Source organism: Trachemys scripta, chromosome 1, assembly GCF_013100865.1.
Source record: "Trachemys scripta elegans isolate TJP31775 chromosome 1, CAS_Tse_1.0, whole genome shotgun sequence".
Lineage (NCBI taxonomy): Eukaryota > Metazoa > Chordata > Testudines > Emydidae > Trachemys > Trachemys scripta.
In genome coordinates, this window is record NC_048298.1 from 156972637 (window position 1) to 156994597 (window position 21961).

The window sequence follows — 21961 nt, forward strand, 5'->3', positions numbered from 1 at the left end:
ACTTTCATGCTATAGAGATTTCACTACAGTACTTTGTATTAGGTGAATTGAAAAATACTATTTCTTTTGGTTTTTTACAGTGCAAATACTTGTAATAAAAAATAAATATAAAGTGAGCACAGTACACTTTGTATTCTGTGTTATAACTGAAATCAATATATTTGAAAATGTAGAAAACATCCAAAAACATTTAAATAAATGGTATTCTATTATTGTTTAACAGTGCGATTCATCACGATTAATTTTTTTAATCACCTGACAGCCTTAGTTATTTTGTTTAAGTTACCAGCAGGTAGCTAGTTAAGAATGTAGAGGTTTATACTGTCATCCTCAAATTAGAGCTAGTAGATACCATTTAGATGAAAGGGGCATTTCACACCTCTCAGGGCTATTGTTTCAGATTGACTGCACACTTAGAGCACTACTGATTTCCACTTGGTTAATATTTACATTTTTGTGTACCCCCATTGAACAAAAATATATTTAAATGTAAGCTTAGATTATAGAGCACAGTTTGGCAGCCGGGGTGAATTTGGCAGCCACAGTTTGGCAGTCAATTTAGTTTGTGCCTCTTTGAGAGTTAGTAGACAGTCAAGTACATATATACACACTGTACAATATGCTATGCTACCTTGAGAAATTTAGTAAAGCAGTGGTGACAAATATTTCAACCCCATGCAATATCTTTGGGGAATCACTGTTTGAAATTTATGAATGGTTTCATGTATGACAGTTACCACAGGAGGGTTACCACAGCTCCTTCAGGAACAGAGAGAGAGAGAGAGACAGAGACAGAGAGAAAGTGTGTGTTTGTGTGTGTGAGTGTGTGTGTACACACTCATCCTGGGATTGACGACAACTCCAGAGAAGTTCTACTCCCTGGGGCGTCTTGCATATACTCATTCAAACTGGATTTTCCAAAGACTAAAAGACAAAGAAAGGGCTTTGAGTACAAAAGGCTGAGTCTAACCTGACTCAGGGCCTTCTTTTTGACTCAGCAGATGGACAGGACCTTTGGTTCTAAGGGTACTCCCATTCTTGCTGAATGGTTGGAAGGGACATTGCCTACCAGATACCCTATGTGAAGATGAGTGATTTTTGGTATGTTAACTAAATATGTAGGAACTTTCTTAAATTTTGTGTGTGTGTGTGGTGTTTCTTGCTCTTATAATAAATGAGTTTTATTGGAAGAGCTGTGTGGTCAAAGGTAAAAACATTGTGCTTGGAGAGAAGGCAACACACAGATGCTGGCCTTTAAGCAGACTTCCTTGCTGGGGACATCACAATGCATGGCAGGGGGCTGTACAGTCCTTAAAATCCCTTGTCAGCCGGAAGGGAGATGTGGGTCTCCACCCAAGAGAAGTGCTGGCTGGGAGCCAGAAATCTTATGCCCTCAAGTGATCACAGAGGGGAAATACAGGTGCAGTTACTCTGAAACTGTGACAGCAATATTGCCCAAAGAGTACATGTTGGCATACAAATGGTTCACCAGCACACACTTCTATTATAAGTGTAACATAACAGCAATCTGAATAGACAAATCCTACCTCTTCTTTCATATGGGGTAGCTATACATCTAGTTTAATATTTGGTATTTAAGTATCTAGGGCCACATTTCTGTCCGCAGTCCCACTGGCATAAAACTGGAGCAACTCGATTAAAATCGATGGACTTATCCTGAATTCTCATTGCTGTAGCTAAACAATAATATCCAACCCATGAAATGTAGAATATTGTACCACTGTAGCCAAGAGGTATTTTAATGAGTTATAAAGCAATAATTTTCACAAAATGTAATTTGACCAAAATCTTTTGTAACTTTCTTGATAGACTGTGTAGATATACCTTCTTACATAAACTTGTCACCTGGAGAAGTGTGGCCCCAAATTCAAGTGTATTTAGTCAAGCAACAACAATTTTAAAAATGATTCAAAGTTGATTTCCAATGCTAAACAAATTTAGTGTCACATAAGACAACACTACAGCGTGCAAAGAGTAGCTATTCAGTAGTTAAAATGTTCTGTTTCCTTCAGTACAAAAGTTACCATTACACTCTGGAAACATTAAAAGTTTAGCAAGTCCTCTTGTCCACCTTCCTGAAACCTAACTGTAAGACTAAACACTATTTTGTTTGGAAAGGTCCTTATGTGCAGCACATGCCCAATGAATGCCGGTTCCTCTCTGCCTGCTTAGAGTCCCCAAAGATGCTACTCCCACTGTAACAGCTGTGACAGACCCAGACCAGTGGGGTACAGGAGTCTGGTAGAGGGCAAATATACTGGTCACTGGATGAGTAGTTTTCTGTTCCCTGAGTGACCAGAGCAGGGGCTGCACTAGAGTAATCAGGAACCTGTTAGAACCAATTAAGACAGGCAGGATAATTAAGACACCTGGAGCCAATTAAGAGACTGCTAGAATCAATTAGGACAGGCTAGCTAATCAGGGCACCTGAGTTCACTTCAGTTTGTGGCATGCATGCGAGGAACTGGGAGCAAGAGGCATTAGGAGCTGAGAGTGAGAAGACATATTGCTGGAAGACTGAGGAGTACAAGCATTATCAAACACCAGGAGGAAGGTCCCGTGGCGAGGATAAAGAAGGTGTTGGGAGGAGGCCATGGGGAAGTAGCCCAGGGAGTTGTAGTTGTCACGCAGCTGTACCAGGACCCACTCTAGACAGCTGCAGTCCACAAGGCCCTGGGCTGGAACCCGGAGTAGAGGGCGGACCCAGGTTCCCCCCAAACCTCCCAACTCCTGATCAGACACAAGAGGAACTGACTTGGACTGTGGCTTCTACCAGAGGGGAAGGTCTCTGGGTTGTTTCCAGACCCACATGGTGAATCTGTGAGGCGAGCAAATCTGCCAATAAGTGCAGGACCCCCCAAGGTAGAGGAGGAACTTTGTCACACAGCTCAGAGAAAGAAAAAAAAATGGGACTCAATATTTATGCTGAATCTTATCAGCACTTACAATTTTTTCAAGAAAAATGATAGCATTAAGTTGTCACAATAAAACATATACACCTTTTTGTAAAATGTGCAGGATGCATGCACAGCTGGAGTGATAGCCAATATGCACTCAGGTAGGGAAGACAATGTTTTACTGACCTGCTGGAGTTCTTTGAAGGTATTACCACCAAGATAAAGGCAAATTCAGTGGATGTAGTTACACTTAGATTTTCAAAAGGCATTTGACAAGGGAGAGCAATCAAAGATAAGGACAGAAAAACAGGAGGTACAATACAGTGCTGCATCAAAAACACTGTCTGAAGAAGAGAAGAACACACATAGCTGGAAGCTTTTCAATTTGGCAAGAGATGAGTCAAGCTCCCCCTTACTCTCCAGCCTCTGCAGGGTCAGTTCTAGGAACTGGTGAAAGTCTGTCCACATACAAGAGACCAGTAATTTACCAAAAGAGCACTGACATTTAGCATCTTACTGTAATTAGTGTTACCACTGTGATGTTACTGACATAACCTGTGACTGTATAGATCATTGTTGCAACCAAGGTCCTGTAGTGGCACCAAATCTTGTATAAAGGGGGTCAAATAAGGTGTTTAAGAGGAGGTTACTCACCCTGTGCAGTAACTGACGTTCTTCGAGATGAGTGTCCCTGTGGGTGCTCCACTCCAGGTGTTGGTGCGTCCCTGCGCCTTTGCTCGGAGATTTTTGCAGCAGTACTCATAGCGGCCACGCATGCTCAGAGGCTGCCCCCCACTGTGAGTCTAGGTTGATAGTACGCATGCGTGGCCGGTTTCCTCAGTTCCTTCTCTACAACGGAGGCCCCCCAACTCTGAAGTAGAGGGGAGGAGGGTGGGTAGTGGAGCACCCACAGGGACACTCATCTCGAAGAACGTCAGTTACTGCACAGGGTGAGTAACCTCCTCTTCTTCTTCGAGAGATGTCCCTGTGGGTGCTCCACTCCAGGTGATTTAAAAGCCGTGTATTTTAAGGAGGTAGGGACTTCGGATCTGATAGGAACGCCCTGGATAGTACAGCCCTGCCCAAACGTATGTCAGATAGGGGGCCTTGAGTAAGGGCATAGTGTTTAACAAATGTGTGCTCAGAGGACCAGGTGGCTGCTTTACAAATATCAGCCAGGGGAACTTTGCATAAGAATGCTACAGAGGCAGCCAGAGATCTAGTGGAGTGTGTTCTGATGCCGTCTGGAGGTGTAACCTTCTTCATCTGATAGCACAACCGGATGCACTGGGAAATCCAGTTCGAAAGTCTCTGGGTAGAAATAGGCATACCTTTGGAGCGCTCCACAATGGAGACAAAAAGTCTGGAAGAAGTTCTAAAAGGTTTGGTTCTATCCAAATAGAATGACAAGGCTCTGCGTACATCTAGTGTATGCATTGAGGCTTCGAACGAGTTCGTGTGTGGTTTCGGAAAAAAAGTCGGTAGGTGTATTGGCTCATTAATGTGGAATGACGAGTGCACCTTTGGAAGAAATTTGGGGTGTAATCTGAGGGTAACCTTGTCTTTAAAAAATAGCATATATGGTGGGTCTGCCATAAGAGCTGCTATTTCTCCTGCCCGTCTGGCAGAGGTAATTGCCACTAGAAATGCTGTTTTCATCGAGAGGTGTAAAAGGGAGCACGTGGCTAGGGGTTCAAATGGTTGTTGAGTTAGGCAAGACAGTACTAGATGAAGGTCCCAAGGGGTGGTAGGTGGTTTAATGTCTGGGTATAAGGTTTGTAGTCCCTTGAGGAAACGCTTAGTGATAGAATGAGCAAAGACAGACGTGTCATCAATTCTGTCGTGAAAAGTTGTAATAGCAGCTAAATGGACCCTGATGGAGCTGAAAGAAAGGCCGGATTGCTTAAGGCCCAATAGATAGTCAAGTATAAGCGAAAGAGGTACCGACGTGGGACAAAGGTGTTTAGCGGAACACCAATGTGTGAATCGTTTCCACTTTTGAAGATAGGTCGTGCGAGTAGATTGTGTTCTGCTATGTAGGAGCACCTTCTGAACTTGTTCAGAGCAATCTAGTTCGCTTTGGGAAAACCATGTAGGAACCAGGCCTTGAGGTGAAGCATGGACAGGTTGGGGTGGAGAAAGCGGCCGTGTTGTTGAGATAGGAGGTTCGGAATGAGAGGCAAGGAGATTGGTGGTTGAATCGACATTCTGATGAGGAACGGAAACCACGGTTGTCTGGGCCACGACGGGGCAATGAGGATCACCTTGGCTCGGTCTGTTCGTATTTTTATCAGGACCCTGTTGAGAACTGGTATCGGGGAAAATGCATAGAGTAGGTTTCGGTGCCATGAGATCATGAATGCGTCCCCCAGGGAATGTTTGCCCAGTCCTGCTCTGGAGCAGAAATTGGGACATTTCTTGTTTTTTGTAGTTGCAAAAAGATCTATTGTTGGGTAACCCCAAGTGCTGAATACGTTGTGAATGGTTTTCTCGTCTATCTCCCACTCGTGGTCCCATGGGAAGCGTCTGCTTAGTTCGTCCGCTGTGGTGTTCATTACCCTGGGAAGATAGGCAGCTGATACCCGGATGTTGTTCGCAATGCACCAATTCCAGAGCTTCATAGCCTCTGTGCACAGCGAATGGGATCGAGCTCCTCCCTGCCTGTTTACATAAAACATGCATGCAATGTTGTCTGTCATTATGCGTACGTGATGATGCTTGATTAGTGGCAGGAAGTGACGGCACGCATTGCGAATAGCTCGAAGTTCTAGGACATTTATGTGCAGGGAGGTCTCGGTTGACGACCATAGCCCCTGTACTGTGTGGTGAGACATGTGTGAATCCCAGCCTGTCAGAGATGCATCGGTGGTCAGGATGAGTGATGGAGCCTGCTGAAGAAACGGGACTCCAGAGCAGAGGTTGGAGTGAACGGTCCACCAGTGTAGAGAATCTTTGACTCGGACAGGTAGGGAGAGAGTCTTGTTTAGAGAGTGCATATTCGGTCTGTAAACCGTGGCCAACCACGCTTGGAAGCACCTCATGTAGAGGCGTGCATTCTGGACGACAAAAGTGCACGAGGCCATGTGACCTAGTAGTTGTAGGCAGTCTCAGGCAGTCACCTGGGGACTGTTGCGAATGATTGTGGCCAGTTGGCTTATGGAGTTGAAGCGATCGGGTGGGAGAGATGCCAACCCCGTCCGGGAGTCGAGGTCTGCTCCTATGAACTGCAGGTGCTGGGTGGGGCGTAATGTGGATTTGTTTTTGTTTATTTGTAGGCCGAGAGATAGGAAACAATCGACGGTGAGCCGCGTGAACCGGAGAGCCTCGTCGAATGTTGAGGCTTTGAGGAGGCAATCGTCGAGGTAAGGGAATACTATGACCCCTTGTTTCCTGAGGTAGGCAGTGACTACAGCTAGGAGCTTGGAAAAGACACGGGGGGCTGTGGACAGTCCGAAGGGGAGTACCCTGTATTGAAAACGTGTCGAGCCGAGGGTAAATCGAAGGAAGCGTCTGTGGGCCGGATGTATAGTGACATGGAAATAGGCATCTTGTAGGTCGAGGGCAGAAAACCAATCGCCCTGCTCCAGCGCTGGGATTATGGTGGTGAGGGGTAACCATCTTGAACTTTTGCTTTTTGACAAATTTGTTGAGCTGCCTGAGGTCGAGGATTGGTCGCCATCCCCCATTTTTCTTTTCTGTTAAGAAATAATGGGAGTAAAAACCCTTCCCTTTGTGTCGTTCTGGCACGATTTCTACTGCTCCCAGATGAAGGAGATGTTGCACTTCTTGGAGGAGTAGCTGCTTGTGAGAAGGGTCCCTGAAGAGGGACGGGGAGGGTGGGTGGGTGGGAGGCAAGGAGAGGAAGGGGATGGCATATCCAATTGTAACTACCTCTATGACCCACTTGTCGGAGGTAATGTTCTTCCATTGATGGGAGAATGGTCGTAGGCGGTGTCCAAAGATAGGTGTGTCGGCTGAAGTGGGAGCGCTGTTTTCTAAACCCTCGACCAAGGCTTCAAATTTGCCTATTAGTTGGCGGGGGTTGAGGTGCCCCTGCAGAATTTGGACGACGGCGCTGGAATCTTGGTCTTTGATGTTGTTGTTGTTGTTCCTGCGGTCTATGGGAATGTTGTGTAAATGCGGGATAGCGTGGCCGGTGGTACGGTTGGTATCTATATTGCCGTCTTCTGGTCATAGGTGTCTGGAGACCTAGAGACCGGAGGGTTGCCCTTGAGTCCTTCATTGAATGAAGCACGTCGTTCGTGGTAGAAGCAAAAAGTTTGTCACCGTCAAAGGGAAGATCTTCAATGGTGCTCTGAACTTCTCGAGGAAAAAAAGAGGAGGAGAGCCATGAACCCCGTCGCATGACTACTGCTGTAGCGGTCGATCTTGCTGCAGTGTTGGCTACATCGAGGGCCGCTTGGAGAGCGGTGCGTGATATGCTTTGTCCCTCGGAAACCATAGCTCTGAACTGTTGTTTTTTTTGTTCTGGAATGTCATCAATAAAATCCATGAATTTATTATAGTTTTTGTGGTTGTATTTTGCAAGGACTGCAGTATAATTAGCTATACGAAATTGTAGGGTCGAGGATGCGTATACTTTACAACCAAAGAGGTCCAAGCGTTTGCTGTCCTTGTTGGCTGGGGCGGAACGAGAATACTGTTGTTTAGCCCTCTGGTTCGCGGCGTCTACTACCAATGAGTTTGGTGCCGGGTGGGTAAAAAGGAATTCAGAGCCCTTTGGAGAAATAAGGTACTTCCTGTCCGCTTGTTTACAGGTAGGTAGGCTTGTAGCTGGAGTCTGCCAGATGGACTTAGCGGGTTCTAAAAGGGCTGCGTTAATTGGTAATGCCACCCTGGAGGAAGAAGGGGGCTGTAGGATGTCCGTTAGCTCATGTTGTTGTTCAGTGACTACCTCCAAGTTAATTCTCAAGTCACTGGCAACTCTTTTAAAGAGGTCCTGGAATTTTGCATAGTCATCCGACGGTGTCGGAGGAAGGGGAAGTAATGCTTCTTCAGGTGTTAGCTCCGGCTCTGCTGGAATAGGAGCAGGGCTAGGTTTATCCTGGAAGTGTGACTGTGCTGCCAGGTGTCTCGTGTCACTGGCATATTCGTCAGGTGGCGGCGCTGGATCGGTGTTGCGCCTGGTCGAATTGCCATAGCGCACGTATTCCCGAGGGTACGATGCCCAGGGTGTCCAATATTGCCATGGTGGTGGGTAGGGCATAGGTGGTGCCATCCAGGGGTTCACCCCCCAGGAGGCAGGATCCTGAGAGTATGATGAGGTAAGTTTTCTTATAACCTCTATTGTCTGGGGTCTGGGAGTGGGAGTCTTGATATGGAGAAAAAACTCCCTGTGGATCAGTTTCCTCCTCACTGGAGGAAGGCTGCTCAGATCCTGACTCAGGCATTGGAGAAGAACATGCATTCATCAGGGGAGACTGCAGGATAGGTGATACCAGGAGATCTGCTGTCCGAGTAAATTGAAATAGTGAGGCTCTTGCGTGAGGTGAAAGCTGAGCAGGGGGAGGCTGCCGTGCGGGAGCATTCCTCTGAGCAGGGGTTTTGCCTGTGATCTCCCTGTCAGACTGCGCCACGGGGGTCAGTGCCGCGGTCGGTGCCGGGCGGGCAACATCAGCCTGCAAGGGATCAGGCATGTTGTAAAATGTCAGCACCGCGTCCGCTGCGGTGCCGAACGGTGCCATAATAGAGGCAGGCAACTGGAAGCCTGATGCCTCGGCACCGGAGCCTCGCGCCGCCGCCGCCGCAGCCTCAGGCGGCTTTTGCATGGTTCCTGAAGAGCCCAGCTCATCAAAGTTGCTGAGGCGAGGAAACACAGGCAGGGAGACCGTTGACCTGCCTGGAGAAACCTTGTGCCTCATAACCTTCTTTGGTGAAGAAGACTGCCCCTTCTTTGTAGATTTTTTCAGTTTTTTTGAGGTGGGGGGGCTGTGGAGGGTAGTGGAGCCGGATTCAGCGCCTGGGTCTGAAACTGACCCTATAGACTTCTGCAGGAGGAGCAGTTTAAGTCTAAGCTCCCTGTCCTTCCGTGCCCTGGAACTGAGTTTACAGCAATGGGCACATTTTTGGGGAATGTGGGCTTCCCCCAAACATTTTATACACTTTGAGTGGCCATCTGATAGTGGGATAGCTTCTTTGCATGTAGCATAGCGCTTGAAGCCTGTGGAGCCTGGCATGGCCAAAGCGGCCGCGGCTGACAAAATTTTTTTTTTTTTGTAACAGATAAACGAGGTAATTAACTACACTAACAAAGAACTGACAACAAACTAGTTACTAAAAGGGTAATTGTAGCAAGAGTGAGGGATTTCCTAACGAGTCTGCTGAGCTCCGTCTCAGGCCGGGGACGGTAGAGAAGGAACAGAGGAGACCGGCCATGCATGCGTACTATCAACCTAGACTCACAGCGGGGAGCAGCCTCTGAGCATGCGTGGCCGCTATGAGTACTGCTGCAAAAATCTCCGAGCAAAGGCGCAGGGACGCACCAACACCTGGAGTGGAGCACCCACAGGGACATCTCTCGAAGAAGAAGACCAGGTTATGGTTTGCTGGTTATGATTATTCTATCTGGGTGCATGTATCATTTTTGTATTTAAAGTTATGAATATTGGCTCTATGCTGTCTGTATTTCAAACTTATGCTATGCTTCTGGGTGACACCCCAGACAATTTGGCATTAGCACTACCTAGCCTGCTTGATGGCCCATTAAGGACCATCAGCTATACAACTGAGCCATTGAAAGAAGGCAGATACACCTTGTGACTCAGCAAGGTAGCAGGGGCAGGGACATGCCTACGGACAGAACTCTAAGGTTTTTTCTTGCCATGTGCTGGATGAATGTCTTGGGAACAAAGAAAGAAAGCCACATGACAAGAGACTATAAAAAACTGCTGCAGCTCTTCCATCATGTCTTCAATCCTGCTTCATATGTCTGGAGGGACTTTGTTACAAACTGAAGCTTTGAACAAAGGACTGAATGACCCATCCCAGCTGTGGATGTACTCCAGAGACTTGATTTGAACCTGCAGTTTATTCCATCACTGCTACAAGCCTGAACCAAGAACATTGCCATTACTGTATGTAATTGATTCCATTTAACCAATTCTTGCTCTCATCTATATCTTTTTCCTTATTCGAACAAACCTTTAGATTTTAGATTCTAAAAGACTGGCAACAGCGTGATTTGTGGGTAAGTTCTGATTTGTATATTAATCTGGGTCTGGGGCTTGGTCCTTTGGGATCGGGAGAACCTTTTCTCTTTTACTGGTGTATTGGTTTTCATAACCATTTGTCCCCATAATGAGTGGCACTGGTGGGGATACTGGGAAACTGGAGGGTGTAAGGGAATTGCTTGTGTGACCTGTGGTTAGCCAGTGGGGTAAAACCGAAGTCTTCTCTGTTTGGCTGGTTTGGTTTGTCTTAACAGTAAAGGAACCCCAGCCTTGGGCTGAAACTGCCTTGCTTTAAGCAATTTGTCCTGAATTGGCACTCTCAGTTGGATCCCACCAGAACCAGCATTGTTACAACCATACTATAGCGAATACTTGTATTACTGCAATAACACTAGTTACAGTCCAATGCCTCAGCATTTCCATGGGAGCCTGTGCATGCCAGCAACGAATTGGATAATTGTCCTGGAAACAAGTTCTCTAGGTTTCCAGAAGATACTAAAAATAAGAGCAAATTGTAACTAATCAAAGCTAATTATTGTGGAAAAATTATTGAAATCTTAGCATACAGCAGCGGTTTCAGGTGTTAAATGGTGTTCTTTCCCTGTGCTACTACAAAGTAAGAGACAATGTAGCCTATATATGAGACATTTTGACTTCATCTTTGATCATTATAGGTAATCTTACATAGAAACTTTCTTGAAGAAGGCACGGAATAATTCAGTTTATCCGTATAAGACATCAGGAAAAAAGGAGATTGAGCTGAGCTAACTACAAGTGTGCGAAGTTATCAAAAGCAACAGTGGAAGATTTTTGAAATCTAATCGTGGAGTATGTCCCCACTGTATGGAACCGTTTCAGCAGAATTAGGCAAACTTATGAATAAGTAACTAGGGAGAAAAACTACAGCTACGATAATAAATGAATTTACCAGATGCATTTAGGATTTATTTCTAGAGTATAGGACTAAGATATAAGGCTCAGTGCTGAAAAATATGGTGAGCAAGCTGTGAAATGATTTGTTTGACAGAATGGCCTTTTCTGTTCCTAGACTATTGTTATGGCCCTCTTTCACAGTTTTACAACTTTCTTCTTGGAGCACAAGCACTCTTCAGTCTGAAGAAATTCTGTGCTGTTAGTTTTCTGAATCGGGTTATTTTTTGGAAAAGTTATTGCTAACATCAAGAGTTTGCTTTCTGCCTTCAGAAATGCCTAGCTCAAAAGAGTTGTTCCCTTGAAGCCAGGCATTGGTGTTTGGCTGTATTCCCAAAAGAAGGATTTGTCTGCATGCTGATTGTGACCAGCTCTGTTCAACGACTGATGTATGTAGTGTAAAACAAACTAGTCACACTACGAAAATATTTTGACCTTACTCCACTGATTTCGCCTCCTACAGGAACAAACCAGTCTCCAATATCTACTACCACCCTAAAAAGGACAACAATGTTAATATACACTCCAATTTGAGAGGATTATTTTTTATCTGGAAATCAAGCTATTTATCCTTTTAGTACCTAGTAAATATTAAGTCTACCAAAAGGTACCAGTATTTCTGGAATTTATGGACCGTGCATATTTAACTCCCAGACAGAATTTGGTAATGAAGATTGCAGCAGCAGTTTCTAGAATCCTAATTTCTATTAGAAAATAAATGATAGAGCAAAACAAATTATGCAATTCTCACCTCTGAAGATAGTATCAATTACATATCGCTTTGCTTACCGACTAGTAGAACTTAATTTCACTTCACATGATGTATTTCAGAAAAAACAAAGATCAACTCACAATTTGATAGTTACTAAACCAAAGTTAATGAAATGGTTTTCACTTGATTAATAATTCCAACTCTATCACTGAAAAATACTGCCATGGAACATGTTCTACGTGAATCAGAGTTTTTACACATTCTGCTTTTCTCCCCATTCTTTCAAAAAACAAAACCAAACAAACCAAGAATGTTTAATTTTTAGATTCACATTGAGTTAGTGGGAACTTTCCCTAAGACAAACGCCAGACAGCTCAGAGGAAAACAGTGTAAGCTAAAGGTAACAGCTCACCTGGGACTGCAAGTTTTCTAGCTTCCTTTGATGTCGCTGGATTGAATCTAAGAGGAGTTTTTCTTTTTCATTCGGTGACAGTGATAGTCTGTTCAAAGTGCCCAAAGGGATGGAGGGTAAACGTTCTGGTCTATTACACCTACAATATGGTTTCAATCGATATAAGAGAAAAATGAGTGAAAAGGAATACATGCTCTGTTATCTTGTATTGTCTGGCAAGGAATTATCTTCAGTGGTTCAAAGTATAGTACTGCCCTCCAAAGTGACTAAAAGAGGCATCATCTAACACAATAGAACTGTTCTCTGAATATACTCCACATCACTTCTGTTAATTTCAGTGACAAAAATTAGCTTTACTACTTTTAACTCTTGTTAGTTCTGGGGTGCAAACGCCGATTAAAGGAAGAGAGCTGGTTTCTATTCCTTCTTGTGCACCAGAATTACTTACCATGACCCAGTCAGATATGCCTGTGCAATATGCTAATTGCACAGTGGCCACCAAGGCCTGCTCTACACCAGTGGTTCTCAACTAGGGGTCTGGCGCCTCCTGAGGGGCTGTGAGCAGGTTTCAGGGGGGCCGCCAAGCAGGGCCAGTTTTAGACTGTCTGGGACCCACGGCAGAAAGCTGAAGCTTTGCTGTGTGGGACTGAAGCCCCAGGGCTCTAAACCCTGCCACCTGGGGCTGAAATTGAAGCCTGAGCAGCTTAGCTTTTCGAAGACCCCTATGGTGTGGGGCCCTGAGAAATTGCCCTGCTTTTATGCTGGCCCTGGCTTTTATATGCAGAAAAACAGTGTTGTGGCACTGGTGGGCCATGGAGTTTTTATAGCACGTTGGGGGTGGACTCAGAAATAAAAAGGTTGAGAACCCCTACTCTACACTACAGTTAGGCTGACATAAGCTGCCTTGCATCAACCCAGCTGTAGATGTGTCTTCACTTAAATTTGGCTCCCACCGAAGTAAGTGCCTCATGTAATTAGATTGATGCAGTGTCTGTAATTAGATTGACTGCATTGCTTACACTGACTGTCACTGGCTTTCAGGGGCTGTCCCACAGTGCCCCACACTGATGATACAATCAATACAAGCGTTCCTGGTGAGGACGCGCATTGCTGACCCAAGGAGCCAAGTATGTGTGCGCACACAAGCGATTTAATAACTGCGGTGGCTGTATACCAACCTAAATTAGGTCGATATAATTCTGTGGTGTAGACATGGCCTGAGGGCCCAGTTTTGCCCACGGAACCTTGATCGTGTGATAAAGATGGAACCAAGCTTGACTGTCAGAGCCTCGTTAGGATTATAGGACTGGCAGTCAGAAAAAATACTTACCTGTAGTTTCACTGTGTTTAGTAGAGACATCAGATGCCATTTTTTACAGTCACCTTTCGTAATAAAGCTGCGCATGGAATCTCTCTCTTCACACACACACACACACACACACACACACACACACACACACACACACACACACACACACACACACACACACCCCTAGNCACACACACACACACACACACACACACACACACACACACACACACACCCCTCTCTCTCTGCCTGAATAATTAATACAGGATCAGCTTTCCTGCTGGGACCACATTGCTGCCTGACTCGCATTACCCTGAGCATGCTTTCTCCGCAATGGAGCTTTGGACACTAAAATCATGGTGTGTGCCAGACAGACTCAGATTTAGATTAGATGTGAGTGACCGCAAAATGTCCCTTCTCCCAATGACTGAATTCATTATTAAAGGAGGGATAGGGATTACCATTGGAGTGTGCCATTAGTGGCAAGTGTCCGAAGTAGCAGAGCTGATACACATACTATCTGCCACTTACTGCAGTTAACAAGGTTAGATACACCCCCCATTATTCTGCCTTTGTTCTCTAATATAACGATCACAATAGTAAAGTTTCACATGGTATTTGCTTTTGCAAATATTTCTATACCATCTATACTTTACTGTTTGCATTTGTTTATTACTCTGGCTTCAAGGGAGATGGCTAATAAATGGTAATTCATTATTAATATGCTAATAAGTTATATAGTATTGCTAATCAAAAGCTTACTTGTTTTCCAGAGGACCAGGGATCATTTCACAAGTCCAGATTCCACGGTGGTCTTTGTTTTCGATATCAGTGGACGATGACAGAACCCTCCATTTAAGGCAGATATCTAATTAAGTAGTTAGAAGAAAATTACTACATCATAGCACATATCAAAACAAACAAACCTCACCCCCCATTTATTGTGCTAATGGGATTCAACATGCAGCTTTGACTGTCTCATTTTCCCTCTGTCTACTAACTAACTAATTTTGGCATATTAAAAGAGAAATTCCAGCAAATGGCTGCCATTGAAAAAAAAAAAAGGCAACATACAATATAAATGTTACCTTTCCCTATTCCCCCAAAGCTCAGCTGTCCCAAGTTCCAGGACAGGCAGTGTTCAGTCCTGAACGAGTGACAGGTTTTGAACGTCATGACCCATCAAGGATAGAAATGGCTGATTCTACCACCCCAAACCTCGGTTAGAAAGTCAGGAACCAAGCTCACATTCTATGGCATAAGGCTTCCAATCCCACTAAAAGAGAAGGTACAGGGCCTTGAAATAGCTTTTCATAGATCATATCAGTTTCACATAACTTTTAGAGGTTTCTACGGTGCGTTAGTTATAATTTCTCTCCCTCTGAGGGCAATCCAGTTAGTTGGACTCATGTTAGCAAAGGAATCACCATGTATAATTTCACATTTTACATACAGTTTGGCAGATACTCCGCTTACTACTGTAACTTTAGATAATTAGTGTATGCTGTCCAACACTGTCACTTATTTTGGTGTTATTTCTACCCCGGGAACACTTGTTATTGAACACTTTCCAAAAGGTAGCTGATCATACTGCAGTAGGCATTCGGAAAATATGAAGTGCTGCAATACCTGTTGGGGAAGAACTAATCCAATTTGGGTTTAATGCCTTATTATTAGGATTAAGTATTAAGAGAAGGCGAGGAGTATATTTTCTGAATAGTGGTAGTTATTGTGCCAACTATATTAGAGCAACTAAAGTTTCACTGATTTCTAGACCAGGATCAGCATTTTGAAACATTTATGGATCAGTTAACCAGTACAAATGCTTTCAAGATGTCAAACTATATCTAACCATGACAAGTCATGAAATATTATATGTTAAATAGGTTACTGCTGTCTTGCTTGCTCCATCCCTCCCTTACCTTGCCTCTCTCTTCAATTCTGACATGAATTTAGCAAGCAGATCTGACAAATTTGCAAAATGCTTTGTGCGTCTAAGAAATAAACTCCAGACTGCTTTGAAATGCAGTGGGTTTCTCCCAAATGGTGGATTACAACTGTATTGAAATGGGATGGGGAGACAAGACTGATGTGATTTCCAACAAGCAGCACGCGCTGACATGGCTGAAAATGAATACCATATATAGCACTGTAAAGCTGAACATTCCAGCTGTCTAGTGATCAATGACAAGTATTAGTGAGTCCTGATGATTCAAGGTCTATCACAAGTTCCTCCGTGTAGTGGGGGAGAAGGGGGAGATATTTTGGCACTGAGCCAGGACTAAACAGCAAATCCTGGACTTCATACTGGTTCAAATTTTTGTTACACTAGAATAGCTTCAGAATCTTAAATGTACAGAGTACCCTAATGAGTAATTTAAAAACAATGTTTCCATCCATGTTTTTTACTTGACAAAAGTTTTAACTGTTATTTCTGAAATAAAATTTAAATTTTTCTCATATGCTATAAATTCAAGAGCCAATTTAAATGTCATAGTCTGTGCTCACAGTGTTATGACTAGCAGTTTCTTTTCTGGGAGCAGACAACTTAATGTAGGGAACACTTTATTTCTGTGACACTGATGTGGGAGAATTTACTTACTGGGCTTTTTCACGAAAAAGCCTTTTATTAAACTTCTGACTCAGAACTGCAGGAACAGGAGCTCAAAGCTACTTAGTAGGATAACAAAGCACAGTAGTATATTTAATTATACTGTGATCAATTGAAATGTGAGATCAATTTCATACTAGGATACCAGAGGCATAGCAAGCCATCTGTAAACTCAGATTTTGCCATAGGAAGTGGGAAGCTCAGACAATAATTCAAAAGTTAAAAAAGCAAGGTGTCTTTACAAAGCTATGTTGGTAAAAAGCAAAAAACAAATTAACAGAAACTGAGAAAAACCCAAATCAAATAAAAACTGCCCAGTTTGAGGTTTGATCCTGTCCCGATACAGAGCAATAAAGAACCCAACCTGGCATGGCAGAGAGGCACATTGCTGGGAAAGAATGAAACAGCTTCACACAAAAATATGTTATGTAAGGACAATTTGTAAAAGGAGCTTGGCAAATTAATTTTAAACAATGGATAACTATCAATTAAAAGCCAAAGCTGTGCTCCAATTCTGCGGTCCTTCACCAATAACCCTTTCACTCTGGAGCATATTAAAACCGCAGTTTGTTGGCAGCCTTTAAATATGATGCGATGAAACATTCAGAAGTGGAACGTGCACAGTTATAAAAAAATAGCTGTGGATGGATTTTTTTAAGGGGTAGATGGAAAATGAAACATAGGGGCTATAAGAAGATCTTCTGAAGGAAGAAGGACATGAAAACACAGCAGTATACAGTGTCAAATGCTCGGGAAAGCTGGGATTAAGGTGTTACAATTTAAAGGCCTTTCTTTTTTATTATCCTATTAAATCCTCTCCTTATTTCTCCTTTTATGTATCCAATTATATAAACTCACCACACTGAACCAGGGCAGGAATTTCTATTGCACGTCTTCTCTTATACTGAATTGCATCTGAGGGTTTCTCCAGCCATTTGTCACTTAGATATCCAAACGCATTCCAGAATGAAGTTACTCCTTTCTGACCTAAAGAAGAATATATATTTATACAGATACAACATTCAGTAGCAGAAGAATAAGTTTATATGTAAACTACAGATGTTAGTTAAAGAACGTGCTTTGCAAATGGGGGACCAGTAGCTTTTAAGAGAAGTTGCAAGCGGGCATGAAGATAGTGGAAACAAGATGTGGTCTGGAAACAAAACTGAAAGATGGGATCCTAAGCATTCATGTGGGTTTAGAAATGGACACTCTCGTGGCCTTGGAATAAGTCACATCCCCTTCTGTGTCCCTATCAGTCAAATATTTACTTACATTATATGAGGAGTGGGGATGATTAGTCCATGTTTGTGAAGTACTTTGAAGATACATAGCACTATGTAAATATTACAGTTTCTATACAGAATGAGGTAGTAATACACAGAGAGACCAGTGAGTCACCTTTCAAATGCCTTTCTATCAGCTCAAATCCATTATAAGCTAAAGACTATTGTGAAATTCCAATTCACAAACATTTAAGACAAAGACTAGGTATGTTTGTAGTTATCCAGTGCATTGCAGATATAAGCAGTAATTTTTGATCTTCAACTTTTTAACGGTGATTGGCTCCACAAAGGAAGCTTTGTCCTCACACATTTTTAAGCCACCAAAAAAAAAAAAAAAAAAAAACTGAAGACAAAAAAAAAAATCAACATTAACATATATTTGTGAAACACTCCCCTTTCACTAAAAGCTCCAGTGACATGGAAAGTATTTTCTAATATATTTTAGTTAAATTATTACAAGACCTCCGAGGTAGAACATATTCCTATCCTCAACTTAGACAGGACAATGAAGGCACAGAGGCCAAAGTTTTAAAACATGGTGTCTAAACTATTAGACTCCTAAATCTGTATTTAAGCCTTCCATGTAGAATTTAAAGAATGCTTAAATTATTTTAGGGCAGTGTCACCATTTAAATGATGTTTATGCTTATAAGTCACTTAGGTACTTTTGTAAATTCTACTTTGAAGGCCTAAAGACAGATTTAGGAGCTTAACTTCAGGCACCTGGGTTTGAAAATTTTGTCCCAAGTTTCGGTGGCTTGTTCCAGGTCACATGAAGTCAGTGGCAGACTAGAAACAGAATCCAGAGGTGTTCAACAACTGTTTTCTAATCCAAGCACTAGACTGCACTCCCAGAGAGCCAACAGTATATACTAGGGATACACCATCATAATCAGCAAAAGAGGGAACTAATGCAAGCATGATATGATAGTAGGGGGCAAGGCAGGGCTCAGCAGCTGTGGGGCTCACTTCTGCTTGATGTCTTATATTCATAAAAATCTTATACTCCAGGGCTTCAGCCAGCCACTGGCAGCAGTCAGGAAGAGATGTACCCATTGCAGTGTATTCTGCTTTGGTTTTTATCTCCTTCCTCTGAGGGGTCAGGGATTTGCATGGCTGGAGATGGGCCACTGGATGGGGAGAGCCAAGACTCTGAGAGGGCTCTTTCAGGTACTTGACTAACTGGGTCTTGCTCACATGCTCAGGGTCTAACTGATCGCCATATGAGGGGGAAGGAATTTTCCCCCAGGTCAGATTCTGCAGCATGTGTGTGCGGGTCACATGACAGGATTATCTAGGAATATCACACAGGAGGTCAGACTAGATGATCTGGTGGTCCCTGCCTAAACGCTATGACTCTACGTACAGACTAATGGAAAGAACAATTATTTTGCTCATAAACACCTGGCAGAAAAGCTGTGTGAATTGTTGTAATTTTTTAATTTTGATCAGTTACTTTGATAAATTTATTCTGTCAAATACATTACTCTTTGCGGACCTTGCTTATTACATTGAGGTTCATATGTTGTGCCCCCTATTCCCACATTTATTTCAATGAGACTAAGTGTGTAACTGCAAATTAGGCTCTAAAGGATTAAACTTTAAGAACTTATTTTATAAACAGCAAAAAATATTGGATCAAAACCACTAGCTTGTTTAAGCACATAAATACAGTCAACAGAATTAATCAGTTCCAGTCTCTCATGGTAAATGTAGCATCCAAGAGCAGGGCAATAATTACTTTGTATTTCTTTCAAAACATTTCTAGCTCTAAGAAGTTGACAAAGCCACAACTTCACCTGGGTACCATAGGCAGAGTGCTTGGAGCGGGAAGAATTGTTAAAGTCAATAAAAACGTGTGCTGCTGTCAGTGAAAGTTGTGGGAGAAAGTAGGAAGGAAAGGTCACGGATTGCACCCTCTGCCTCAAGTCAGTCTGCTTTACGTAAAGCCCCACTTGGGCCTTCTGATCTACCAATTCTGCTTCAATTCATGCCTCCCTTAGTTTCCTTCTCCCTCAAACATCTCCATGGGCAGCTTCAAGAATCTGGTACCGAGAGCCTTGCACTCTCTCTCCTCCTTCAAATACCTTCAAAGGCAGGGACTCTGCTTTGTTTTATATTTGACAGAGCCTAACAAACACTATTCCATCACGTCCATCCTCTCCATATGCATTCACCAAACATGATCCAATGCTAACTTTCTAATATCGACTTACTTAAAAAAACCAAAAACACATTAGTGGTTTGCAAAACAAGCCACCTCTATCTTGTTCTGTGTAAGATTTTTCTCCTTCTCTGCTCCATTCATTTTTCCTGCCACCATAACATATCTTTTAATATGCTGTTCTCCATCAAGTGCCATGCACACCTGCGCTATCCACCAATATTAAATAATAACCAAGACAAATTGAATGGCTGATTCTCAGACCTGCATTGAAAGAAAGGACTCTACGCACAGACATCCTGAGGTGGATTGGTTGAGTATGTCATAGAGACATATTTGGAGCCAAGGTCCGAAAAGACAAAGTTGCTCCAAAAGTTAAAATGGGTAGTTTACTAACATCTAAACAACGTCTCCTACATTAAAGCTAATTGGAAGCAGAGCATTAATATAGCTTATGGTGCATAAGGATATGCAGCACTACAGGAAACCCTGTTCACTGCTCCCATCCATGCAAGCGCGTAATTGTTTACTTCAACTAACTTCTCCTTCTCCCTAGCCATCTTCAAAAGTAAGTAAGGAACTACATACATATCCCTTTTAAGGTTTCAGGAGCAGTTTCTCATACACTGGAGTTTAAAAAGCACTCTACCACTTTTTTTCTAGGAAGAGAGAAAAGACCCTCTATTAACTGCCTGTGTAGATGTGTTTCTTGTGCTTTCTTTCCTACAGAGCAATACTGGCGGATCAATCATGTATAAAGGAAGGCACACTTGTCCAAGGCTGGATTGAGGCTACACTTGTCCCAAAGGAACCAGATATGTGGGGAGCTAATGCTACTGGTACGTGTATATCCATTGGTTAATTGACATACTTGCAACATTCGGGGGCTTTTATAGATATGCACACTAGCCAAAAAGGACTGAATATTTCAGGAGGAAGGGAAGATCTTTTACAGAACATGTCCACACCTCCTGCTCTTTTTAAAATGTTTATATTACAACAAAGAAACAAAAAGCACAAACCCCACTGTGACAGCCTAAAATCTTGCATATGGGGACAGTGTGGGATGGGGAGCTGGGCTTGGAAATAAGTGTAGCCAGGTGAAACTGGACATCTTGAGCTACCAAACTTCTCTGCATTAGACAGAAAGGCACATTATTTTTTAATGGATGAAATCATGCGTAGATTTTTTTTAAAGGCCATAATTTCACTCAAACTAGAGTACAATTATTCCAAGTACTACTATGGATCTGAATTAAACTAATAGTGATATTGCATCTTTTATTTATAAAACAAGAAAGCTACCCAAAATTATCTGATTATTTTCAAAACCAAGATGTGATGTAGGAGCTCTGTGCATTTTTCACACTGTAGAAGTTTTCTAGTGCACACTGAAAATAATGAGTAATTATACAAAAAGCAGATTATAGCATTTGTTAAAACAATGTTGTTTGAACTGGGACACAGCAAGGGTCACATCTAATTTGTAAATACATGTAGAATCAATTTATCTAAAAAATGAATAGATGTAATATTTGCCTATACTTCCAATTCCTTACTAGATGAACCAAAATGCTTGCTTGATTTCACTGCTAAGAAAACTTGCACCTGGTTTCCTTTGTCTTCATCCTGTGGCTACTGGGAAAGAGCAAATTCAGGTTGCATGTTAGGATTCCTCCAGCTGTACTTTTGACTCTTACAGCTAGATGACCATTTGGATTTACCATTTATCATCCTGGCTCTAGGGGTTCTTGCTTTACACAAATTGAACTCAACTGGTTGACCCACATGGGATTGTCACCAGATCCTAGGATTAGCATTTGAAAAGGTAGCATGCATTGTTATAGCACCTCCATCTCAACTTCATATCAAAGTACTTTACGTGCAACCTTTGCTCCCGTGTGTGCTCCCAGAGGCAGCAACAGTTGAATGGTTAGTAATCTCTCTGCCTCTATTTTCTGCACGCAGCATGCCTCTAGGAATTGCAACTGGTACGGTGTCTGGTCCACACTGACTCCCTCAGGTGGCTGTTCTTAAAAGCTACAATCTGATCCAACTGTGACGTTACACTCCATATGATTTTATAAAAATATGCTAATGAGTGTGAATATAATATAACTGGAATAGGCTTCATGCAAAAGATCTCTTGCTCTTGTAAGGTATCATTACAAAGCTTATAATCTACTGAGTGTGTTCATCCTATTTGTATGAATGCATCATTCTTGTATCTGAAACTAGAAATATGAAATATAATTCTGAAGTCCTATTGTAATTATGCAAAGTGTGGGCCATTAATGGTGGTTTGGAATCTTGATGGCTCCCATTAACCAGGACAATTGACTGTAGATGGCTCTGTTTATTTGCAAGCCTTCCTGTGAGTCAGGCCAGGAAGAATGAAGGCGTGGGGGTCTCTCAGGACATGTGACCAT

The 21961-nt window shown here is 42.8% G+C and overlaps 1 protein-coding gene across 2 annotated transcripts in view; it reads right to left on the minus strand.

The window, feature by feature from the left end:
- Positions 1 to 21961, minus strand: part of MORC1 (MORC family CW-type zinc finger 1) — a 106002-nt gene that overhangs the window by 38312 nt on the left and 45729 nt on the right. For both annotated transcript variants that reach the window (XM_034790803.1, XM_034790792.1), the window contains exons 15-17: positions 16941 to 17069; positions 14234 to 14339; positions 12163 to 12301 (exon numbers count right to left, since the gene is read on the minus strand). In XM_034790803.1, coding sequence (XP_034646694.1) covers positions 12163 to 12301; positions 14234 to 14339; positions 16941 to 17069 — 374 coding nt within the window. The remainder of the gene's footprint in view (positions 1 to 12162; positions 12302 to 14233; positions 14340 to 16940; positions 17070 to 21961) is intronic.